This window comes from Lissotriton vulgaris, chromosome 2_2, assembly GCF_964263255.1.
Source record: "Lissotriton vulgaris chromosome 2_2, aLisVul1.2, whole genome shotgun sequence".
Classification (NCBI taxonomy): domain Eukaryota; kingdom Metazoa; phylum Chordata; class Amphibia; order Caudata; family Salamandridae; genus Lissotriton; species Lissotriton vulgaris.
The window spans coordinates 295,924,426-295,951,233 of NC_141688.1; the positions used below are offsets into that span (position 1 = coordinate 295,924,426).

Sequence of the window (26,808 nt, forward strand, 5' to 3'; positions counted from 1 at the left end):
TTTGTTGAAATAATTTATACTTCAGTAAGATCTGTGGAGATGTTTGCTCTTTTGCTTTGCTGGTCAACGCATGGATTAATTCCAGTTTATTTTTTAATTCACTATATCACTATCGTCATAAGCCAGTCTTGTCCAAATCAGTCTTGGTTCATCCTGGTTATGTCCTTTCTCAACAGAAACGTAAGCAACGCCAGACTAGACTGAGCCTTGGAGGACCTCCACAGTGACGTGCAGATCGCGTCCACTGGTTCCGTGAAATGCAGAGCCTTTTTTTGGGCATCCCCTATTGTACTTGGGGAGTTTCAGTGAGAAGTAGAACAAGCATTTACAATGCAATAGGTCTCGCAACTGCGAGTTTTAGAACTATTGGTATTGTAAATGGCAATGCCTTTTGAAAAATTAATAGGTATTGTAATTTATAATAGTAATTTCCACCAGTACCATAACTAGCACTATTATTATTACTATCAGCACAGAGTAGTAACAGTAATAATTGTAGTGGTGGTTATGGTACTTGTGGTGGTTGTAGCGGTGGCGGTAGTGGTGGTATTGGTACTGGTGGTGGTGGTACTGGTGGTGTTGGTGGTGGTGGTACTGGTGGTCTACGTGGATTTTATTTCATTACTTATGTTACTGCTGGAATATTTTTTAACAAACATTATCATTTGCCAAGCCAAAAGCTCAAACTTTTAGTAATGCCAGCCCTAGAGCATTGCAAATGCTTGTTTTATGTTGCATTTATATAGAAAAACAATGGTTCCTATGGCATACGATTTTGTATAACTTAATATTTATAACAGGCTCAATGGCAATGAAAACATTGGAAGGAGGGTGGCAAAAGAAAGAGAGACGCACACTTGTACCATGAAGGATATTTCCTTATATTTAAGAATTGATAATGAAAAATACATGTAAATAACTTGCGACATACAAATATTACACAAAGTGCAGTGTATCCCAAGTGAATATTAAGTGAACCAAGAAAGTGTATAACAAAGTGAACTATACAGGTTTCAGCTGTGAATATTTACAAAAAACAGGAAACTAGACTCTAAACCAATTATATCAACAAATGATTAGCCAGCTGCTATAAAATTATAGAAACTGTGTTGGTCTGATTTGTTTCCTAGGGCGTCGACGGCGTTTCGACCATTAGAATAAAGGTCTCATCAGGACTGGGCAGTGAGGGACATCTTGCACCAGGGTGTAAATAGCCCAAGCGTGTGAAAGTAAACTGAATTTACTTACAGTGAACCCGGCTGGGCACACTGTAGGCACAGTTGGTAGCGTGTCTTTATTTTGTTTAGTTTTAGATATTCGCGGTCAATGCCGTTCCACCGCCAAGTTTCACAGGTGTGCTTGGCGCTTTCAAATCGTGCTGCTCGATGGCTGGCTCCGATCAAACCTCTAGTAGAGGTTTGATCGGAGCCAGCCATCGAGCAGCACGATTTAGTAGAGGTTTGATCGGAGCCAGCCATCGAGCAGCACGATTTGAAAGCGCCAAGCACACCTGTGAAACTTGGCGGTGGAACGGCATTGACCGCGAATATCTAAAACTAAACAAAATAAAGACACGCTACCAACTGTGCCTACAGTGTGCCCGGCCGGGTTCACTGTAAGTAAATTCAGTTTACTTTCACACGCTTGGGCTATTTACACCCTGGTGCAAGATGTCCCTCACTGCCCAGTCCTGATGAGACCTTTATTCTAATGGTCGAAACGCCGTCGACGCCCTAGGAAACAAATCAGACCAACACAGTTTCTATAATTTTATAGCAGCTGGCTAATCATTTGTTGATATAATTGGTTTAGAGTCTAGTTTCCTGTTTTTTGTAAATATTCACAGCTGAAACCTGTATAGTTCACTTTGTTATACACTTTCTTGGTTCACTTAATATTCACTTGAGATACACTGCACTTTGTGTAATATTTGTATGTCGCAAGTTATTTACATGTATTTTTCATTATCAATTCTTAAATATAAGGAAATATCCTTCATGGTACAAGTGTGTGTCTCTCTTTCTTTTGCCACCCTCCTTCCAATGTTTTCATTGCCATTGAGCCTGTTATAAATATTAAGTTATACAAAATCGTATGCCATAGGAACCATTGTTTTTCTATATAAACGTACTGCCCTGGTTCCGCTGTGAGTAGGGTTTCCCTTGTTTTTACATTTCGCTGTTTTATGTTGCAGGCATGAGGTGCATCATCTACTTCCCAAAATACAATCTTAGATTTGTAGACCCTCGTAACAGTCCTATGGTAGGAGGCAGTTGTTCAGCCAGTGTGAGGCTAATAGCTCACACAACTTTGCATTTTGATACCTGAAGTTTTAAATTACAATAACTGTAGTAGACCTCAGGTAGGAGACTTGAGTTACCAGTAACTGTGGAAAGGGCAAAAAATTTCCTTTTCCTTGGTGTGAAGGTTACGTAACTGATTTATTGCGTTCAAATTGGCGCAATGGGGCTTATTTACAAGTCCCTTGCACCGCCGGTGCTACACTTTTTGTGTGGGGAAAAAGTGACGCAGCGGCGGCTCAAGGGGCTTGTAAATAAGCCCCAATGTCCTGTTTCTCTGTTTCTAAAGCAGCTTTGCTGACCTGGTTCTCTGGCTCTACAACGGCTCTGCTGGCCTGGTTCTCTGGCTCTACAATGGCTCTGCTGGCCTGGTTCTCTGGCTCTACAACGGCTCTGCTGACCTGGTTCTCTGGCTCTACAGCAGCTCAGCTGACCTGGTTCTCTGGTTCTCCAGCAGCTCAGCTGACCTGGTTCTCTGGCTCTACAGCAGCTCTGCTGACCTGGTTCTCTGGCTCTAAAGCAGCTCTGCTGACCTGGTTCTCTGGCTGTACAGCAGCTCTGCTGACCTGGTTCTCTGGCTCTAGAGAAGCTCTGCTGACCTGGTTCTTAGGCTCTATTGCAGCTCTGTCTAGTGCTCTGAAAGAAGGGTGGGGTTTGTAATCAAATAAGACTTAAAGTGCCGAGGAGATCTTTGTGAGGAAGTAGAGGTAGGCAGAGCACGTGCATATGCTTTAGCAGAGCGCGTGCATATGTTTTGTCCTGCTTGCAGAGAGAGGGAGCAGACTTTTACTTTACTTTAAAAATTATTTATAACGCGCACTATCACCATCGGTTTCTTGGCGCTCATTGACGTGAAACGGTAATCCAGGGTTTAGTCATAGGCAGCTTGAAAGAGCAAGGTTTTTAAAGATCTGCGAAAGCAGTCGTACTTTGGGCAAAGCCGTAGGGAAGGAGGTAGGGAGTTCCAGGTGGAGGGGGCCAAAACAGAAAAACTCAGGCCTCCATGTTTTTTCCTTTTGAAACGGGGGACTTCGAGCAGGTTTAGTGATGCTGAACGAAGAACTCTAGAGGGAATGTGGCGGGACAAGGCTGAAGAAATGAACAAGGGGGCTGAGTCCAAGAGTGCCTTGAAGGTAGTGCATGCAAGTTTGAAAATGCAGCGTTTAGAAACTGGAAGCCAGTGGAGAGTGCGGAGGAGGGGGGTAACGTGTTGATGTTTGGGCTGGCGGAAAATCAGGCGCGCAGCCTGATTTTGCACCAGCTGGAGTCGATGGAGGTGACATGCAGGGATGCCTGCATAGAGAATGTTGGCATAGTCGAGCCTGGAGGTGATGAACGCGATGACCACTTGGGTCAAGGCCTCTTTGGTAAGAAACCTGCTGATCTTGCGGATCCGCCTCAGGTGGAAAAAACAGGCGGAGGTGACCGCGTTGATGTGCGGTCTCATAGAGAGATCTTTGGAAATAGTCACTCCCAGACTTTTGACTGTGCTCACAGGAGTGGGTGCTGTCCCCAACGATGTGGGCCAGAAAGTGGCATTCCATGGGTGGTTAGGACCTCCTACCAGGATGAGCTCAGTTTTGGTAGGATTCAGCTTTAAATGGCTGTGAAACATCCACTCAGCGATGGTCAGCATGGTGGACTGAAAGTCAATGCGGGAGGAAGGGTGTGAGTCGATGGGGAAGATTAGTTGAAGATCGTCTGCGTAATTATAAATTGTGACCGGGGAATTTCGGAGGGAAGCTAAAAGTTGTTGGAGATACAAATTAAAAAGTAAAGGGGATAGTGCAGAACCCTGAGGGACACCACAGGTAAGGAAAGTGTAAGAGGCAGAGAAAGAGGAGAGGTGAACAGATTGTGAGCGCTGGTGAAGGAAAGATCTGAGCCAGTCAAGGGCCAGTCCCTGAATGCCGGCGTTATGGACACGGTCGATCAAGATGGTATGATCGACCGTGTCGAAAGCCGCCGAGAGATCTAATAGGACAAGGGCTTGAGGGATGTTTTTGTCCGCACCTTTCCTGAGGGTGTCCATGACTGCTACTATAACCGCCTCGGTGGAGTGGAGGGGTCTAAAACCCGCTTGTTGAGGATCTAGAAAGGAGGATTTTTCTATAAAAGAGCTCAAACAGCGGGTAACGTAGGTCTCTAAGATCTTTCCAAGGTATGGGAGGAGGGAGATGGGCCTGTAGTTACTAAGTGTGGTAGGATCTGCATTAAGTTTCTTTAAGATAGGCAAGACAGCAGCACGCTTGAAGGACGATGGGACTTCCCCATTAGCAAGAGAGTTGTTGAGCAGTGCTAGGGGGGGGCCTGGACATGCAAGGAAGGCTTCTTTTAGGACCTGCGGGGGACAGCAATCATTAGCAGAGCGTGTGCATAATTTTTGTTCTGCGGGCGGAGAGAGGAAGCAACCGAGCAGAGCCATACGCATACACATCTTGTTTAAGCTGTACGCGCACATCTGCTGTGTCTTAGCTAAGCTGTTAGACATGCGCGTGCACATGTCCTATCCCCCTTCGCCCACCAAACCGACAACAATAGGTCTCGCCAAGGCGACAGCGCATGCAATGCGTCGCTAGGCGAGACCTTAAAATGTGACTAATAGAATGACTATAATTAATTTCAGACCTTGTTACAGACCTCTGGAGCAACTTTTTTATACTGATAATTAGTATTAGACCTTTTAGGCTACAGAGGTTCTTGTAGCCCTGGCTCGTGCACAAACCTTTGAACCCTTTTCGCCTATTATTGTACTCATTGTATTTTATCAGGAATAAAATCACCAAACACATTCAACAACGGAACCACTGCTCTAGAGTGGCACCTCGCCTTAAAATCCCAACCTACAAGAAAAAAAACATGGGTGACGTATCCTCTGTGCAAACAGCCAAACTATGGAACTCTATCCCCCCCACCCCCAAACATAAGATCCACGGATAACCACCTTATCTTCAGACAAGAATTGACTTTTCCCCACATAACCGCCATACGCAAACAGAATTTTACAGCATATCTCTCTGTACATAAGCATTTATTTGGACTTTAGATATGTACCTATATATGTATATTGCTTTGTATAAATGTGTATATTATGTTTTTAAAAATAGATATTCGTTAGTTCTGCTTCATAAATGTAAATTTTACTGATAGTTCTATTATTCTGTTTTTAACATGTATATAAGTGACAGCATAAATAAGTACATCTTTAATCATAACTATTTATCTACAATTGTTTCACTATTAAATTACAACAACAAAATGATTTAAAGTACAACAGCACTTGAAAGCCTGAGTTTATTAAATGCATCTTTAAACTACCTATACTACCTACTATGTACTAATGTATCTATATATATATATATAGACCATTTCCTGATCCCTTTCGAGCTTAACCACACCATAGAACCTAGACCTCCCCCCGCAACGTCCTCACGTACCCCTCAAAGGCTATGGTCTCAACTGTCAATGAAGGACCTAACCACAGCACTTGAACATACGGTCCCCATACCTGAAGTCGATCCTCTGGAGGCCGATATTAACCTCCATAGCTGGATATGGTCTGCCTTAGATGCCGTTCTGCCCAGGAAAATGGTGAACAAAAAGAACGGTGGCCTTAAGTCCTCCTGGTACACTCCTGAACTGAGGATGATGAGGAAAAAGTGCAAAAAACTCGAGCGAGAATGGCGTAAGAACTGGGCGTCTAACACCAGATCAGATTACCACGAAGCTATGAGATCCCATAAGGCAGCTCGCAATCTGACTAAAGCTGCCTTCCTCGAGGAAAGAATAAAAACCTCTTCTAATTCCTTGAGGGAGACGTATAAGATTGTCAAGGAGCTGCTTAAAGTCCCCACTCCGCCTGTATCACAAGATGGGAGCAAAGACAAATGTAACCAACTGGCCCATTACTTTGACACCAAGATTCGTAACATTTTAGCCAGTCTTCCCCAGAGTGCCCCCAGACTGGATAAAGTTGAGCCAGACACCGCTCCAGACAGGGTAGTGTTGGACAGCTTCACACCTATCTCGAGGGAGATTTCTGTGCCAAGCTGTCCGCCCTTAAGAGCGGCTCTCCCCTTGATCCCATGCCTATCCATGTCCTCAAGCGGTTTACTGACACCATTGCCCCCCTCGCAACGGCCCTGCTAAATGCCTCTTTCAACCAGGGCGTAATACCACCTAGCTGGAAGCAGGCGATGGTAAAGGCGCTATTAAAAAAACCAGGCCTCGATCCCGCGGACCTGTCAAACTTTCGTCCCATCTCTTTACTGCCGGGCCTCAGCAAGATCGCTGAGAAATGCGTCAACCGGCAGCTATCACTTTACCTTGAGTCCAATGACCTGCTGCGATGGTCTCAAACGGGCTTTCGTCCCGGGCAGGGAACTGACTCGGCCCTAATCGCCATGGTGGAGGAGGCCAGATGCATCTTAGATTCAGGAGGATCCGCGGCTGTGGTCCTCCTAGATCTAAGCGCTGCATTCGATGCTGTGGACCATCGTATCCTGATTCAATGTCTGGCCGAGATTGGAGTGAGGGACGTGGCTCTCAAGTGGCTCACCTCATATCTGAGCGGGCGGGTCTATCAGGTCTGCGAAGGCAACACTAAATCTGAGCCTATCCACCTTCAGTGTGGAGTCCCGCAGGGCTCATCTTTGAGCCCTACGCTTTTTAACGTTTACATGGCCCCACTGTAGGAGGTGGTTTCACCCTTCGGGGTGAAAATAGTGACCTACGCAGACGACACACAACTGGTCGTCTCGCTGTCTCTCTCAGAAAGTCATGGTGAAAAGTTTGCCTCCTGTTTATCAGGCATTATGTCCTGGATGTCAGGCTCCCGACTAAAACTCAATGGCACCAAGACGGAGCTGATGCTCCTGGGCAACTCGGTTACCTCTCTCCCAAAAACCATGTGGCCCCCCCTGTCTGGGTGCCCCTCCCCTCCCCAAGGATGCAATAAAAAGCCTGGGGGTCTGGTTCGAGCCGGAGCTGTCAATGGGAGCACAGGGTTGCGGGGACCTGTTATGGCCTGCTTCGATCAGCGCAGAAAATTCTTCCGCTACTCCCGCCCAACTCCAGGAAACGTCTGGTGCAGGGGCTTATTCTATCTAGGCTAGATTATATCAACGCCCTATTCCTGGCGGCCCCAGAGTCAACCCTCAATACGCTCCAAAGAGTCCAGAATGCGGCTGCCAGGCTGCTCATCGGATCGGCAAAAAGATCTTCTGCCAAACCTGCCCTTAAGGCCCTTCACTGGCTGCCGATCCGAGCAAGAGTGAAGTTCAAGTCCCTCTGCATTGTGTTCAGATCACTTCAGGGCGTCGGCCCCCCTATCCTGAGGGACTTGATCCACCCTTACAAGTCGTTGCGCTCCCTTCGGTCCGACCATGGCAATCTGGTGACAATCCCGAGATCAAAGAGGGCACGGTCTGGTGGCCGCCGGTTTTCCGTTAATGCCGGTCAGCTGTGGAATGCCCTCCCAGTTGCGATTCAGAAGGAACCTAGTCTGGGGAAATTTCGGAAAGCCCTGAAAACCCACTTATTCCCTCTTGACGTCTGACTTTTTGGTGCACGCTGTTGGTAGCTTTGTGTTTCTTTTAGCGCTGGGACGCTCTAGGGCAGCCATGCGCTCTACAAATCAATTTTCATTTCATTTCATTTCATTTATATATTTATTACTTTTGTTCTAATTCAGCATACCCAATGCACTACCCGATTTCTCACCCTATACCGCCTCATTATATCCTCTACCTACTCTCTCATTCAGCTCAAACCTCATACAACTACCATAATCCCCAAAATAACCCTTTCTAGACTCTTCCGTCTCTACTCCTCCTTGCACCATCGCATGCCTCTTTACTATTCAGATCTCTCAAACAAACCTTTCTAAACCCTTCCCTCTGACTCTTCCTACTCCAAGTCCCTTTTACTCATCCCAATCCGGCTGCTACTGCTAGGAGCTCAAAAATATATATATATTTTTTCAATCCGTCCCTCTTCCATCCCTCCACTATCCTTTCCAATCCAAATAACAGACTAACATGTCCACCACTCATATTAAATGCATATTTCCCTATACTAATTCACCAATATACCTATATGGGTTCCAGAGTAGCTTGCTACTCACCCAAAAAAAAATGCTTCAACACATCATCAGGGGTAGCTAGCACTATGTAAATGGGAATAACAGACTAACATATCCACCACTCAAATTACTTTCATATTTCACTATACTTATTCTCCACTAATCCTTTATGGGTACCGGAGTAGCGTGCAATTACAATAGACTACTCTGTTTCTGGTATTTTACAGTAACTTGAGTGATGCCTTCAAAAGAAATCAAGCTATTACCCTTGTTTTGTTTGATGTCCTATTTTTCTTACTGAAAATCTTTCTGTGCCACTCTTGCCCTGAGTATCTGGGAAGCCATTTTGGAATTTCAATTCCCACAAGCTCCACTTAATGGCTTGCTACATGCTGCAGCACACCTCAGGGCCTTAAGAAAGATGATCACATCGCCCCACCGTGAAAGTCCCAACTCTACTTCAATTTAGGAAACAGCTGAATTATCAACTCTTAGCAGACTACTACATCATAATGCAATAATAGTTCAAAAACCAGCTATCCCCCCCATCTCATGTTGACTGTGTTTTGGCTTAACCCAGTGCAGCTCTATGCTACCTTTAGGCTAGGTTTGTGCTGTGTATTGATCCCACATGCACACATAAGAATGCACTAATCTAGAAACAGTTGGTAAACATTTTATTAAAGGTGTAAGTTGAGACAAATACAATGTGCTTACACTTTATAGAACTTTACATTTTATGTACTTTTTAGTGTTAATTATGTTTTTATTGTTGAACTGATTCCCACATTTGAAAGTTGCTTCTTCCAAAGTAGTTTCTACAATTCCAGATAATTAATAGTTAGTTCATGGAACTTCCCATGATGCCATTTTCTGTGATGTCATACTGTATGCAAATTATAAGGGACTTGCGCTTTCCCATTCTACCTGAAGTCATAAAAATCCTGGAATTGTCCCTGCACTGAACTCATTACAGCAGTGGCGGAATAAAGTCCCTTATCCTGAGGGCACAGCTAGTGTGAAGTCTGCATTAGTGAACTGGTGAAAATCCCTCTCCATCACACTCATGGCAACTTTGAACGTGAAGTTTTAAACCACTCCTCACAAGTCCGGAAACATATCCGGTCATAAACCAGAAATCCTCAAAATAAAAGAAAACCCTAAAAAAACTGAAAGCCTGTTTGTTGACTAAACCTCGGGTAACATTGCTAAAGACCTTTGTCCTCATATGATCATCTACTGAACACAATTGGTGAATCTCTCCTTCAGTCAAGGAACATAACCTGACTGCCTCAAAACTGGAGACGTCCTCCCTCTACTTAAAATCCCCTCTGCAGATACCTGAACAACTATTGCCTGATCTCCAACCTGCATTCCTAACAAAGATCATTGAAAGGTGTGTAGCTGAGCAGGTCACCCAACACATCATAAATGAACACCTCCTAGATGGATACCAGTCCTGTTTTAATCAGGGCTACAGCACAGAAACAGCTGTACTACTAGTGATCGATGATGCACTTCAATTCCTAGACTAATGCAAATTCTGCCTCCTGATCCTTCTCGACTCATCAGCCTTTGACACACTCTCCAAGACCTGCTTAAAAATCGAATGGGCATTGATTTCATGGTCCTTAAGTGATTCAAATCTTTCCTCTTCGGCACATCGCAGAGGATAAAAATGTACTTCTCAACACCTCTGGGGAATAAACAAGAGGACCCCTCAAGGGTCTATCCTTGCCCCAACTCTAATCAACCTGTATATTAATCCACTTGGAGTCCTCCTTAAGAAACCAGGGATTTTGTATCCTCAATAAGCTGATGATGCACAACTATATCTAGAGGTCTCCTCACCAAACAACATCTCGCACCTCTGCATCACCCTAAACTTTTCGAACCAGGATGACTTCATCACCTAAAACTAAATCTTTTCAAGACTGAATTACTCCCTATCTTTTCTTTTCCATTAACACTTCCAATGCAATCTTTGATGGATTCACAACATTTTCAACAGTAGGGCCACCATCATTGACAGTAGCATTTTTCTAGGAGTCATCCTAGGAAAAGAAGTTCAACTTGCAGTCTCAAACCAATCACCATGGTCAGACATTTCTGCTATCAGCGGGGTCTTCTCTAGGTAATCCGCCACTACATCCCTCGCTCATACGTTGCTGCTCTCCCAAATAGACTGTTGTAACTCTCTTGACTGGTCGCCTCAAAATCAATCTCACCCCCTTCAGACCTATGCTGGTCTTTCTCCGCTGGTTTCCCATTGAAGCCGTGGTGATACAAGATTGCTTGTATCTACAAGCACTCTTCACACATTCACTCTCAGTTGCCTGGCAGACAAACTCCATCCTTCAGGAAGTTGTAGCCCATCTCTAAACATTGCAGCATGGCTGCTAGACCCTCCAACCTTTAAAACAGAAACGACTCCTGGTACACTTCTCGAGTAGCATAGTCAGAACTTAGAAATCGCTATAGCCATAACTTAGAAATCGCTATCTCGAAACCTTCTCATTACGTCTGGCTTTAATATTCTAATAGATTAATTCATATACGACTTTAAATTTCTCAATAAAAGCCACCATACACAAAACAGATAAGCCTCCTATGCATTATTTTGCCCATCCGGCCTCACCTTCCTCTAGTGTGTCCATGCAGCCTACCATAGTTAGACTGATAACTTTGCGTTGTCTTCTTTGTATTGCTAAGTAGTGGCCCTATTCTTTGGGTTTAGGTGAGTGAGCCATACGACATAGCGATTTCTCCCGTCTGCAGATTATGATGGTTATTCTTTAGCCAGCGACTTCTTGTTTTTCGGGTTGTATTGGTAGGTGGCTAAACTGTATGCCCCTGATACTATTGTGAGGGTGCGGTGGACTGTTTTATGTGCTGTGTTGCAGTTACTTAATGAAGATTATTTTGGTAAGAAAGCACCCCAAAGCTTTCTAAATGTCTATGGTAATGTGATGTGCCAGGTAAGGGAGCAGAGTCCAGTATAGAGCTTTCCATGGCATCTGGGAGCACTAGTACGTGTGTGGAGTGGAATGTATTGTTGTGAAGCACTGGGGTCTTGTGGAGCTCTGTCTTTTGCCTTAGTAGGCATAGGAAGAACTGTCTAATGTATTCTTTTGTTTCTGATGACAGTAGATAAGTAAAAAAATCCAAGGCAACAGGCATTTTCCATCTATGCACCCAGAATCTGGAGCAACATTCCGGTGTCCATGGGTACCACCCAACGCTGCTCTTATTTAGGAACTCATTGAAGAGGCACATCTTAAAAGCATCATGATTCAGTAACAGTACTCAATTCTGCTACCTCTCTACTCATTGTTCTTACTCGATGCTTGTTTTTAACCCTGTACAACACTGCTGCCTTTAGTTAGCTTCATGCTGTGCAAATGTCCTACATATCACATGCACACATCTGGGTTTCTATAGTTGTGTTAAAACAGCAACATGTACCGTTGGTGCACACCTGGGTCAACTGGGAATGATATGAAAGAAAGAGGCTTCTTTGGGTAAAATCAACAGTGAAGTGGCATAAGGAGAGAAAATGAAATTGTTTATTTCTGTGAGCATCCTGTACGTTGTAACATTGATATTACAGCTGCCCTTTCCTGCTGCTACCCGTCTCCATCAAAGAATTTCACTAGCTGTCGCCATACAGTTGGGTGAACTTTAAGACCTCACCTTCCATTCTTTTCTGGGTCTCATATTTTGGTCTTAAGTGTATGACATTATACCTAGTATGATGCAGCTTAGGCAGTCCCTCTCTTTTCCATTTGACTTCACCACAGCTTTTGTTTCCTACCTCTAAGGTGTGATCCAAAGGCCACTTTTATAACTTGGCTCCGCCCAAGAATGTCAGGTTACCCATGGATTTTATTGGTGGCAAGGGGAGTCTAAATTAGTTTCCAGCATTGGAACAGAGCGATTTCCCCTTTTGTCAATCAAACACATTTTTCATCTCATATGCTTGTGTTTGCAGTGGAGTCACAGCCAGGTTATATTCAGGTTTTACAAATGAAATCCCTTATCTCGCTGAATACATTAGATCTACATTGTTAGCAAACTCAGTCTGTCAAATGTTTTATGAATATAAGAATGTATTTATTTCACGTAAACAAGTAATTTTTTGACACTGTTTTGTTTTACAATAATGCCCCCTTTTCTGTAATGTTTTATCGCTAGTTGCCTCCTTGGCAAGGTCCAGGGTGTGGAGACAGCCATTGTCACAGGAGCAGTTTGACTTGGAGAACATTGCCTTTCTGAATGGTTGCCCAGGCACCTTGATGTTGGCTTCACCGTCCCGTACCAATGCCATGTGTATGTCCCTTTGTTTTAAGTCCCCAGGGTGACGCTGCTCTTCTCTCTCATCTTCCCCTTAGCTCTGAAGCGACAGATCCACGGTCCAGGGTGCTCGAGCCCAAACCTTTGCAGGGAAAGCCGGACGCAGTCACAACCAAGAACTTCCAACAAGTGGATTTCTGGTGTAAGTGAAGACCAAATCGACCGAGGCCAGGGTGCGCTGTGTGGAAAATTAAGTGCTTGTTGGTTATCTCCCAAAAATGTTTGGGTCCGAAACATCACTTTCCCTCACACTTGGAAGTGACATTAGTTTGTTTGGTTAAAGAAAGTGAGATTCATGAGAAATAGGCATAGAGACTTGAAATTTTGAATAACAAAAGTAATTAAAATTAAAATAATTAAAATAGTCCTAGTGAATCCCCAAGCAAAAGAACTCTAGAGAATAGGCAGAAAGGGTGGAGAGCTTACCAATAAACCCCGGGCCCTTCTGTATGTGAGAAGCTGCCAATTCCTTGCAGAGTTTGTGTGATCATAGTCAGATTACTGGGTTCGTCAGACATATTTATTAGGTAATTGTACCCTGCCTAGCATTTGTGTAGGACACTATCCTTGTCCCATTGTTACAAGCCTAGACAAGAATGTGCGATCAGAAGCATCTGCTTGCAGATTGGCAGGACCTGGGCAGTGCTCGATGGTGGCTTGTACTGAGGATTGTTGGGTTAGTATAGTTGATCTTTACTTTCACAGCTCTGAGTATGTCAGTTCTCTGTCCCATCCAGGGACACAGTTTGCAGTACAATAGGACACATTCTACGTAATAATGACACTAGACTCAAAATGACAGCTCCATATTTTAAACTACCTCAGCTACTCTAAAACAAGGTATACAAATATAACTATATCCAACACATTGTGTAACTCCTGTGTTAGCAATAATTGACGATTCTATCTCGAAATATAGACAAAAAACCAACCAGACTCGCTTCTTACCTGTTGGAGAACTCATTTCCTGGCATATGGAGGGGAGGCAGGGACAAGGGTTCTTGCTTGTGAGATTGAGTGCATTTTAACAATTTTTCATGCTGATTATTTTTGTGATCTACATTGAGCGTTTAATATAGCTTTATGTTCAAATGCATTTGTGTTAAATCAAAAGGGTAGAAAGAACTGAGATCACTTGTACCTGTGTAACCAAGGAAAGGTATGGTGGCCGTCTTAAAAACCCTCATTCACATACATAGTTGGTCGGGCCGTATATCTTGGTTATCCCCCTAGTTTATCAACGTGACTGCAACATCGTTGTTTTTTTTGAGTATGCTGTCCTCCACCAGGAGGTAGACCAACTGGTAGTACAGTAGTGATCAGTGATAAAAAGTGGTTAAGTGAGGAGAGTTAAAATTACCAACTTCTTCAAACTAGGAAAAACGTTATTCAGTTGGAGAAGTGGCAAAATAAAATCAAGGTGATTCCTATGTAGAAAAAGTTACTTATCTAACACACTTGTTTTTCCATGTGAGTGGTGGTCATGTTTCAGCCCCATATATGCCCAACCGGATTGGGATGCTTTCTTCAGGACCTGTGCTTATATGAAGTTGCTAAACTAGCAGCCTAGGAAGGTAGGTCATTGACTTACCACTCTTCAATAGTTATCGAGTCACCCTTGGGCACGTTTCCAGAGCGAACACAAGTTGCATAAAAATAACGCCGTCAGCAGGTTAATAAGCCCACCGGTCCCCCGACAATGCCCGAAATAGGGAATTTAAGTTATAGGTAGCAATAACTGATAACTATTGAAGAGTGGTAAGTCAATGACCTACCGTCCTAAGCTGCCAATTTAGCAACCTCGCATAAACACAGTCCTGAAGAAAGCCCCCCGACCCGGTTGGGCAAATATGGGGCTGAAACATGTCGGCCACTGACATGGACAAACAAGTGCGTTAGATCAGTAACTTTTTCTTCGTACGCATCACCTTGGTTTTATTTTGCCACTTCTTCAAAGTAGAAAAAAACTTTGTTCAGTTGGAGAAGTTGGTAATTTTAACTCACCTCTCTTAACCACTTTTTATCACTGATCACTACTATACTACCAGTTGGTCTACCTCCGGGTGGAGGATAGGATACTCAAAAAAAACAAATGATGATGCTGTCACGTTTATAAACTAGGTGGATAACCAAGATATACCGCCCGACCACGTATGTACGTGAATGAGGGTTTTTAAGACATCCTCCATACCTGACCCTGGTTACACAAGGTACAAGTGATCCATTCTCTCTTGATTATTGACAAATGCATTTGTGCACATGCAAGAGCGGGGTTTCAATCTAATTACATTAAAGCTGGGCTTCATCTGCATGTGAAGTGATACCATGTTTCTTTCTTGCCCTGTTGACTTCTTTCAGACTGTGAGTCGTGCCAGGAATACTTTGTGGATGAGTGCCCAAATCATGGACCTCCCACGTTAGTGTCAGACACACCGGTGCCTTTCGGAATGCCAAATCGAGCAGCCATGACTGTGCCAGCTGGGCTAGAGGTAGTGAAGGAACCCAGTGGTGATTGCGATGTGCGGTGTGTGAACGAAGCCATTCCCAAAGGTCATGTGTTTGGCCCTTACGAGGGCCAGTTATCTCCTCAAGACAAGTCAGCAGGATTCTACTCTTGGCTGGTGAGTTTCAGTGACTGATGCACTTTTTTCAAAAACATGAGTTATTACCCAACTGTTACATGACCTCCTATGCACAATTTGTAGAATAAATGGAATTCCGCTCAGGGAGGGTAGGGTGGGGAAGTGGGGTTGCAAACAAAATCAGTAAATTCTTTACTTTGACTATGTTGAATTTCTTTCTTTTCTTCATTTGTTCTCTCAACATTCATTATATTTTGAGATATAATATTCATTTTTGGAGTGTACTGACTTATATGTTTCCCAACTGGACTTCATATATATTGCTTCACTGGGGGAAAAAAACAAAAATTCTAATGTATATAATAATCCCTTAAATGGAGAAACTACGAATATGTTCATGGAATATCTGTGGTTTAAATAATAAAAAAAAGGGGGATTGCTGCACAAATCATTCAGACTATGAAAGTTGATATCCTATGTATTCAAGAATCACATATCACGTGGAATGATAGATAGTTGTATAAAGATTTGGGCTTGAATCTAGTGGTATGTACATCTCAAGGTACAACGACAAAAGGAGTGGCAATTTTAGTTAGGAGAGGCTTGGGGATTATGATTTGGAGTAAGGCGGATCAATATGATAGATGGGCAATTGCTGAGTTTAGAATTAGTAATAAAGTTTGGACTGTCTGTTCAGTATATGCCCCAAATATAGATGATTCAAGCATCTTGAATTTTTTTAATCTAGAATTAGCAGACTGGTCACCATTTTTAATATAATGTGGAGACTTAAAGATTCATATAGACCCTAATTTGAATATACGTGATACTTTTTTCTATCAAGGTGTAAAAAAAAAATCATTCAAAGCTCTTCGCTCCTTGATAATGGATTATGGTCTATCTGATGTAGCTCATGAAAATTTTTTATCATCACCTGGGTTTACATTCTTCTCCTTTCCTCACAAGAAATTTGTACGCTTAGACTACTTTTTCATCAAGAAGGCATTACTTTTTGATACCAGATTTGAGTTATACCCACGCATAATTTCGGATCATAATCCAATATTGCCGATTCTGATTATTTAGAGATGATGGCAAAATGGATAAAAGAATTCTTTGATATTAATAGAGGAACGGCTTCCGCTCAGAATGTCTGGGACGCATTCAAAGCAGGGATTCGAGGAGAATCACTATCTTATGTTATTAAGAAACAAAAAATTATCCGGCAAAAAGTAGATCTAGGGTACAAAAATGTTTTATTCTGGGAGAAGAAATTCGTAACCGCAATTGCCCAAGCACAGCCAACATCTGACATTGAAACAAATCTAGCTATTTATAAAGCACGGCTATATGAATCCTTTGCGTCTAAATTGGCGGAACAGATGGCAACTTTTAGGTTTCAAATGTATGAGATGGCTGAAAATTCAGGGAAAATTCTCGCAAAGAGAACTAGGCAAAAAGAAGTGTTTAAGATCATAAACTCAATACCGGACGGAACAGGGCAGACACACAATAAACCTGAATCAATCTTGGAAGTCTTTTGTCAATTCTATCTTAAACTATACCAATATGATGATGATTCTTATACTTCAGAACTCTGTATGAACTTCGGTAGGTTAAACTTTTTACCATCTCTTTCTAATGATCAAAAATTAGCTTTAGAAGTAGAAATTACATGGGAAGAAATTGAAAAAGCAATAACTTCATTAGCAACAGGGAAAGCAATGGGACCCGATGGCATCCCATTGGAATTTTGTAAGATTTTCAGGAACATTATAAAGCAAGATATGCTTATTAACTTTCATGAGGCACAGAGAGGTCTTCCACCGGCCTCCTGGGCCCAATCGGTAATAATGACATTTCTTAAAAAGGATAAGGATCCACTAAACCCTGCATCATATAGACCAATATCATCAATAAACACCGATAGTAAGGTATATTCTAAAATACTTGCCTCACGACTGTCAAAAATAATATCCACAATTGTGTCCCGATGGCAGCACAGGTTTATCCCAAACAGAGATACAGCAGATCATATTCGCAGAATTATTGCCATGATGGACTGGGCAGAAGGTACTAATACATCAATCTGGATCACCCTATTGGATGCCGAAAAAGCATTCGATAGGGTGGCCTGGCCCTATCTTTGGGATTTACTTTCTATAAAGGGCTTCGGCTCCGGTATAATACCTGCGTTGAAGGATCTGTATAAAAATCCGATGTCATGTGTAAAAATTGGGGCTACTAAATCTGCTCTATTCCCTATCCAACGAGGAACACGCCAGGGATGCCCATCCTCCCCTCTCCTCTTCGCCATCTACATTGATATTTTTCTCAATCAATTAAACCATGATGAGGATATAATTCCGGTTGAGCTGGCGGGAGTTAGCTATCGAGCTCTTGCCTATGCAGATTATGTGGTGGTAGTTACTAGAGATATTGAAAAGGCCTTGTTCAAGATTGAAGAACTAGCGGCAATTTTTGGTTCCTTTTCAGGATACAAACTAAATTTATCTAAAACACAAATACTTTTTGTTGGTCAAAATCCTCCGCCCCGTATTAATGTAGTTTCTGAAGCAACTTATCTGGGAAGCAAATTAACTACCCCAATTTCGAATATTCCTAATCTCAATTATACTCCAATTTTAAAAAAAGCAAACTCAACCCTAGAACGAATAGATCATTTACATTTATCATTGCATGGTAGGAACAATGTGCTAAAAATGTTGATTCTACCAAAATGTATATATTTATTTAGAACAGTCCCACTTGAATTTCCGTTAGATTTTTTCAAGCAACTTGAAAAAATGTCAGGAAGATTCTTATGGGGATACAAGTGCATTCGGAGAGCTCATAAAAAAATGATCTTACCAAAGGATAGAGGAGGATGGGCCGTTCCACACTTTTTATTTTATTTTCTAGCAGCCGTATTACAATTTATATCCCCTTTGATCGTGGGCAACAAAGCTCCAATTTTACAAGCACATTCCCCATCGATATATGAACTTGTATTAGGTACCGAAGTTAGCGGCTATTTAAAAAAAATAATAGAACCAAGTTACTAAAAAAAAAACTAAATTTAAGATCATAACTGCTGCATATAAAACATGGAGAATTATAAAAAAAAACTGGTTGGGATTCCAAAACTTGTAAGATATACTCCTTTAAATTCACAACACTGTTTCCCCCCTATATTTAGAGATCCTGTGATGAAAAGGTGGAATCATAATGGCATTTGTCATCTGAGTGATTTATGGTCAGACAATTGTATAACTACCTTTTCTGAACTTCAACTTAAATTTAAACTCCCATCTCATGATTATTTTAAATACTTACTGTTAGACCTGTTAGCCCTAGGGTGGTCTTTCCCTGTGATTTTTTGCCCTTGCCTCATTTTTCCCACCTACTTTTTGTTGGCTTTAGGACTCTGGGCCCCTTCCCATTGCTAATCAATGCCAGGGTGCAGGTGCTCTCTTCCCCCAACATGGCTGCCACTGACCCCTGCTACTGCAGCGTGGTCTGTATAGGTGCACTCTAGTAGCCAGGAGCTGGCTGGAACCCTTAAACAATGTTGCCATACCAGCCTGCCAGCCTGCCCATAGCTAGAATGAGGGAAGCTCTTGGAACCTTCCAGAATAGGGGAGGCGCCAACTGCCACTGCCAACTGCCAACTGACACTATATAAGAAAAGGGAGGGAAATTTTCTAGTCAGTTGGGGCATCACTGACCTGGGGAACCCACGCAGGAGTTTAGGTGGGAGGGCCTAGATAGGAACCTATGCTACTGGGAGTGACAGGATTTAGGTGCTGCCTCTTAAGCTGGGTGAGGTGTCCTAAGCTAGCCCCCCTGATCTGGCCCAGTGGTAGGGAACCCCAGGGTCCATCTGCAGTGTCTGAGGAAAAGCTCTTCAAGCCTTCAACTCAAACCCCCCCCCCTCTTCAACTTCAAGTAACCAGCATCTAAAGGCGCAGAACCATCTAAGCGCCAAGAAGTCTGCTTCCATTTGACCAGAAACTGCTGGAGGAATCAACCAGGTCCTGGACTGTGCTGCCCTGCGCACCCCCCTGCCAGCAGTGGGCCACTCTGGCCCCACTTGACTCCTCCACTGTCTTAACTGCTCTGTTGTCCCTGCTGAACTGGAGGAGAAACGCTATATTCTGCTCCCCCCTGACCAGCGCTTTCCATCATCCTGCCTGCCCCGAGCTAACTGTGCTCCTGTGGGTACAGCGCTGTGACCCTGAGGCGCTTTTCACCTCAGAACTCATCCTGCCTGCAATCGCCCCCACGCGCTCTCCTGAGCTGACTGGTTTAACCCCACGAGTGAGCGCTGTGGTGCCGGGACACTGTCGCCCCGAGGCGCTATTGACTCCCACTCACCGCCGCAGCCCAGAGCTGCTGTGCCGTCCGAGGCACTCGACGAGGTCCGGTGACCATCGCGGCGTTCGTGCCGCCTACGCGACGCCTCTGAAGTGTGGCTGCCCTGACGGCACGTGGTGATCCGCCCCAGCTTCAATTACCCCCCTCGGCGGCCCCCGTGTGTGAGGAGAGGGCCGCCGTTCTCCACACGCTGGGCCGCGGTAGGCCCAAAGCCAAGCTGTCCCCTGTCACGTGACCGGGGAGCTCCTCCGCCCTGCCCCCGGGTGCCGCGCTGCCATTGGTTCAGGCAGGCGGGCCACGCGGTTGGTTAGAGCTGCCCCGGCCCTGATCTGCAACAAGGGGTGGTGAGGGACAGAGTCTCTGAATTAAGCAGAAAGCTCTCACCCAGTCAAGAGATCAGGGCTAGATCCAACACCGTTTTTTAGCTCACTGCACCATCCCAGTTTCAGAACCTGGCTGTATGCAAATGAGTCTGTTCCTGTCCCAGTGCATGATGGGAACAGGGCAAACCAAACTACAAAAGCCAATTCTTACACTGGGAAGGAAACAAGCTCCCGGGGACCGGTTTCTGGCATTACAGCCGTCTTCGGCCCGGTTTGCTTGAATCCTTTCTGGTAAAGAATTGGCTTGGTAGTTTAGTCTGCCCTGTTCCCATGATGCACTGGGCCAGGGACAGACTGATTTGCATATAGCCAGGTTCTGAGCTGGGATGGGGCAGTGAGATAAATAACGGTGATGGATCAAGCCCTGATCTTTGGACTGGGTAAGAGTGGTCTGCTCAATTCAGACACTCTGTTCATCACCACCCCCTTTTGTAACCCGGCCCTGATCTGCAGCGGCCCCGGCCCCAGAGCCTTGCCGGTGGGCCTGAGACGGCCCGGAAATATCGCGGAGGGGGCCGTGGAGCCTGAGTGCCCCCTCCTTTCAGCTCCGCACGTTGGCCTCGCCCCGACCCCGGTGCCGGTGCCTAGAAGCCACAACTGCAACGCGCCGGGCCAAGGGAGGTCCTGGGAGGGACGAACACCCCTCCCCTCTGCCAGCGACTCCGCAAGGGCCCCGGAGGGCCTAAGTACACCAGGTAACCCCCGGGGAGGAGGGCGGTAGGCCGGTTGAGGCCCGAGGTCACCCCTCCCCCGGGGAAAACTGTGACTGGGCTCCGTTAACCCCCCTAATGTGCCTCGAGTACTTGGAGACTGGAGTGTCAGACACGTTCCTCAATGTATCAAAGTGTACCATATTTACCAGCCTGATATGTTCAAACTGTGCCATATTTACAAGCCTGAATTATACATCGTGCACCAGATTACCAGCTTGTTAATGCGAGGGAGAGTCACTTCACTGTACTGAATTTTCTTGCAGAGGTGGGCTTCCATAGTATTCTGATGATCTGATCTAGGTCGCAAGCCGACCTGTATTCACAAGAGGAAAGGCTTGTCACTAATGACTAGAGGCTGTGTTCTTTGGAGTTCCTTGTTAGACTGATAAGTACTTGCCCATATGTTTTATCACCTTCTAGGAAAAGCGTCCATGAGAGGTTTGATGTGTTACTTAAACGCATTACTATAGTCGCTTCTTGTAGGATCCTCCAGGTTTATACAATTATCCCTTTGCCTGTCAAAGAGTCTGATGCGACAGGCGGGGTTAGTTAGTGTTTCCTTCTAGATGATTTGGTTATTATTTTAATGAAATGTTCACCCATTCATAGGAAATGCAACCTGAACATGACTCATGAAATGTCTTAATGAAATGCTTATCTGAAATGCTAATGAATTAATAAAGCATCGCTCTATTTGAAAGCCTATATAAAAGATCTTGATTTCTATCAAATACAACTACTGGTGTGGTCTCCATTATTGCGCCACTGTGTGTTTCATTGGATGAGTGTGTTAAGTAGCTGCTTTACACGCAAGCCCCTGGCTGCCTTCCTGCTCGAGCCATGCTACCCCCTTGAGAGCTGGTGGTCCCAGTTCTTACATTGCTGGCGAGCAGTGGGATCCAGGACCTGTAGCTACTTAACACTCTCCAGTGGGACAGGGTGTGCTGCAATTAATTGGACACCTATCGTGCTACGAGCAAACCCAATTGCTCACCACTGTCTAGCCTGCAACAAAGTGTGTTGAACCAGTATTGTTGCCCACGTCCTAGAATTTTTCTTCCAGGATATCTAGGTCCTCACCTGACAGAATGGAGTTCCAGCTGGCTGACCTTGATAGGTACACGGCAGTGCAGTTAAGAGAGTTTTATCAGGGGATGGGGGTGCCTGTGGGGACGAGAGCTGTTAAAGAGGAGCTCCGTGCTGCCTTGAGGGCATGGGTAAGGGCCCACCCAGAAGAGGAGGAAGAGGATGGGGAACAGGTCACACATGGGGAGGCAGACACTCAGGTAGACCCAGGCCTACTCAACATTGATATGTCAGACAATGTATTGCCAGGAAGACGTTCTGGGGCAGGGAGTAGTGTATCTAGGGGGAGTGTATAGTCGCAGGAGTATGAGGACAGGAAGGAGGAGAGGCGATTAAGGTGGGAGCTTGCCAAGCTAGAGCACGAAAGGGAGATAGAGAGAGAAGATAAGCAGTTTGCTATGGAGGAAAGGAAGCTCAAAGAAATGGAGCTGAGAGCATTACAGTTGGGTGCGCCAGGGAGTCCTAATGGTGGCAGAGTACCAGAGGCTCAGCAGGAGCCCAGATTCTGGTTACCTAAAGAGGTGATAGCGAGCTACAACAAGGGGGATGACATTGCCAGGTGGTTGGAGGCGTATGAAGTGGTCTTGACTGCCCATGGGGTGCCCGAGAAACATTGGGGAGGTGGTTTGTACCGGTATATACCTCCTGACGTCAGGGACACCCTCCTGTATTTGGAAAAGGCAGACCAGTTTAGGTACACCCCCATGAAGGAGGCGCTTATCAAACATTTTGGCCTCAACCCTGAAAGGTATCACCAGAGGTTCCGTGGCAGCCATAAGCTGTCCACGCAGAATTGGGTGGATTTTTTATAATATGCCCGTAAGGCTCTGGATGGTTGGGTGCGTGGCAGCGAGGTGCGTGATTTTGAGGGTCTCTAACCTTTTTTTGAGAGAGCACCTCTTGGATAAGTCTTTTCCGGAGTTGCGCCAACATTTGGTGGACCTCAAGCTTACTGATCCCTGTGAGCTTGCGTAGGAGGCGGATACTTGTGTTAGCACCCGGGTGTCACACAAGGGCCCCTCGGGAGATGGACCAAAAGGCGGACAGGGCGCCCCTCAGAAGAAAGAGGGTGGAGATAAAAGACCGGAGTTCTCACAAGGCCCACAAACTAGACAGTTTGGGAGAGGAGTAGGTACCCCACCTCAGAGGAATTCCCCAAAACCCACTTACCCTGACAAGAGTCAGCAGCCAAAAGTGGTCCGGTGCTAAGAATGCGGAGAGGTCGGACACTACAAGGGAGATGCCCAGTGTCGCAAACGACCCCCAGCCCTCACTGGTGGCAAGAGTCCCGGGGTGGCTAGTGTAGCGCTTGGGTTGGAGCTGCCCCTAGATAGGGAAGGGGAGTGGACAGGCCTGACCCTGGTTTCACTCGGGGATAGAGAGATGGTCCCAGTGACGCCCTTACCATTGAATACTGCTAAGTACCAGCAGAGGGTGAAGGTCAATGGGGAGGAGGTGGGCGCTCTGAGGGACACAGGAGCCAGCATGACCACTGTAGTGAGGCGGCTTGTGTCCCCTGAGCAGGTTGTTCCTGATGTGTACCATCCGGCTGTGTTGGCTGACGGCAGTATGAGCTACTATCCTGTGGCTCAAGTTCCCTTTGAATGGGGAGGAGTCTCAGGCCCGCTGAGAGTTGCGATCAGCCCTGCCTTGCCTGTGGACTGTCTGCTCAGTAATGACCTCGAACATACCGCCTGGAAGGAAGTGGAGTTTAAGGCCCACACTGAGATGCTGGGATTACCAGGGTGGACTTGCGTAGTCACGCGGTCCATGGCTGCCCACAAGAAGCTCAACTCGGGTTGGAGCCTGAAACAACGGCCCAACCCACTGTCGTTCCAGAGGAGAGTGTTGTGGAGGACACACCCCGTGTGATGGATGGGGAGCCCGCGGAGGTAACCCCGGAGTCCGTGGAGGTGGATGTCGTTCCCGTGGGGGACTTGCCGACCCTTGCCGAGTGGCATGTGGAAGGAGGTCCTACCCGGAGCATTTCTGTCGGGCACAGAAGGAGTGCTCCACGCTTGAAGGCATGCGGCGACAGGCCGAAGCCCAAGCATTGAATAAGGAGATCGGCAACTACCACGTGTATTGGGAGGATGGCCTCCTGTACAGTAAACCAAGGGTTCCCGTGCATGGATCTTCAAGGGCCTTAGTGGTCCCCCAGTGCTACCGGGCCTTTTTGATGGAACTGGCGCATGAGATACCCTTAGCTGGACACCTGGGCCAGGACAAGACCTTTGCAAGGCTAGTCCCACATTTTTATTGGCCTAGGATGAAAGGTGAAAATAGGATCGAGCGTGTGTCCGGCTAAGTGGGTGGGTGTGTCAACAAGTTGTTTAAGTCCGAGATTGGCCAGGTTGTCCAGAAGGGTGGTGGTATTGTTGTCATTTTTGATTTCCAGGTGGAAGTTGAGGTCTCCCAGTAGAATGTAATTCTCGGAGGTGAGGGCATGTGGGCTGATGAAGTCGGTGATGTCTTCGTTGAATTGAGTGCGGGATCCTGGTGGTCTGTAGATGAGGGTGCCTCTAAGTGTGGTTCTGGGGTCAGTGTGGATCTGGAAGTGAAGGTGTTCGGCGGTAGCGAGGTTATCGTCGGAACTGGTCGTGATGCGGATGGTGTTTTTATGAACGATGGCGATGCCTCCTCCTGTTTGGTTGATGAGGTCCTTTCGGATGATCTTGAAGGTGTCCGAGATGGCTTTGGCGATGTCGGGTGCTGATGAGGCGTTCATCCAGGTTTCTGTAAGGAAGGCGACGTCCGGTGATGTAGTGTCGAGTAGGTCCCAGAGTTCAGTGGCATGTTTGTGGACCGAGCGGGTGTTCAGCAGGATGCATTTCAGGTGGTTAGAATCAGAGCAGTGTTTGGGGGGGAGGATTTGGCATGGGTCCTGATGCAGGCGAACTTGCATGAGTGGCAGGAGAAAGGACCGTGGGTGTATCCTGGGGTAGCTACGCAGCTTTGTGGCTTGCGGCCGGGGTTGAGGGCAAGGAGAGTAGCGGCGGCATAAGTAATGCGGGTTGAATGGCTTTTGCGGGGGCCAGGGGGTCTGGCGCTGGGCGCGGTCCAGGCGCGGACGGGCGTAGACGGGCTTACCTTTGGCGCACCTTCGGCGCGCATGGGGCGCGACCGCTGCGCGTGAACGCTGCGTGCAATAGCATCTGTCATAAGTGGATAGTGGAGGGGGAGGGGCGAGGGAGGCTCAGCTGGGAGGTGGGGCGGGCTGTAGAGGACGGGCTTACAACAACAACAAAATGGCAGCGAAAACGAAAGTACACACAGGCAAAAAGACAAATGAAATAATGAGACAATGTGTGCAAAAGCGCTACAATGAACGATTTCCTAATCAAGTGAAGCAATATGGCACAAATAGCGTTACAACAGTTTCACATTAAAGTACAGTGCTAAAGTCGGCAAACCGCGCAGAAATTCAGTTCTAATGTATGCAATGCTAATCGTGCTACAGCGTTATGAGGACAGGGGCCAGCAGATTTGAGAAGCAGCACGTCTGGGTAAGGAGCGCAGCACAACGATACCAGACAGAGCAGGGAGCGTGGGGAGCGACCGCTACCAACAGCGTCGGGACGGTCACAGCGCTTCTGAGTACGGGAGCGGGCTATGCAGTCAGTGGGAGGGAGGCTCAGCTGGGAGGCGGGGCGGGCTGTAGAGGACGGGCTTCCAGGCACAACAACAATAAAATGGCAGCGAAAACGAAAGTACACACAGGTACAAAGACAAATGAAATAATGAGACAATGTGTGCAAAAGCACTACAATGAACGATTTCCTAATCAAGTGAAGCAATATGACACAAATAGCGTTACAACAGTGTCACATTAAAGTACAGTGCTAAAGTCGGCAAACCGCGCAGAAATTCAGTTCTAATGTATGCAATGCTAATCGCGCTACAGCGTTATGAGGACAGGGGCCAGCATTTGAGAAGCAGCACATCTGGGTAAGGAGCGCAGCACAACGATACCAGACAGAGCAGGGAGCGTGGGGAGCGACCGCTACCAACAGCGTCGGGAATTCCGGCCTACTAGTCACTTGACAGACTGGGTATGAGACTCGTTGGACATACAGTATAAAGTGCTCATTACATATGGATCTTCACCTGTATGTTAAATCTAATCCCAAACTAGTTTATATCGGACTATGACATTCTTAAGGTCGAAGGACGTTTCTGTTCTGTATTGGATGCCACTGCATGATTACCTACTGTAAAGGAACTCACAGCTTGGGGTTTGATAGTTTTTCATGAGAGAAAACAGCAGGAAGTTATGAGGTCTCCATGTGTAAATATTAAATGGTGCCTAGAGGTCAAAGGCTCTTGGTTTGCAAGCTGCTTCCACGCTGTAAATGTAAATGTAAATGTAAATGTATTGGCATTTATATAGCGCACTACTTACCCGTAGGGTCCCAAGGCGCTTCGACCGCTGCGAAACCCTTCCTGGCTTCCCTGAGAGATGGTCCCTTAATGGGTATCTCCAGGGTGAGACCAGGCATCCCCGGCGGTCTGGTGGGGCCGTTAGTGAAGATGAGGCAAGCTGATGCCCAGAGTTGCCGAGTGTGATCGCTGATCAGAGTGGGCACCGAGGCGAGAGAATTATCGAGTCCGCTGACCCTGGTCCAGAAACCTGCCGCGCCGGGAATCGAACCCTGGTCCCGGGCCGTCCTCTGCTCTCGGGTCTGCCGCCTCTAACCAGTGAGCCACACTACTTCACGCTCCATAGCTCATTCAAAGAGCATTTGCAAAAAGTACAGGAAAACTAAAATCTTCTGACTCAGAGTCTTCTGTTGACTTGGCTGCTGGGGCAGATGTGCAGCAGATTAGTAGGAAGCCCTCCTTGCAATGGAAACGCAGATTTAAACATCATAACTTTCTGCACACAGGCTTTCTTCATGTGTCTCTCTTTCATAAAGATGCTCTAGAGGGCTC

The 26,808-nt window shown here is 45.9% G+C and overlaps 1 protein-coding gene across 4 annotated transcripts in view; it reads left to right on the top strand.

Moving 5' to 3' along the window:
* Window positions 1-26,808, top strand: part of LOC147729330 (zinc finger protein 862-like) — a 376,617-nt gene that overhangs the window by 91,126 nt on the left and 258,683 nt on the right. For all 4 annotated transcript variants that reach the window (XR_015309189.1, XM_086959616.1, XM_086959615.1 and 1 more), the window contains exons 3-4: window positions 12,774-12,877; window positions 15,094-15,356. Coding sequence is in view for 3 of the 4 variants with exons in the window: in XM_086959616.1 (XP_086815742.1) it covers window positions 12,774-12,877; window positions 15,094-15,356 (367 nt within the window). In the remaining variant the exon portion in view is untranslated. The remainder of the gene's footprint in view (window positions 1-12,773; window positions 12,878-15,093; window positions 15,357-26,808) is intronic.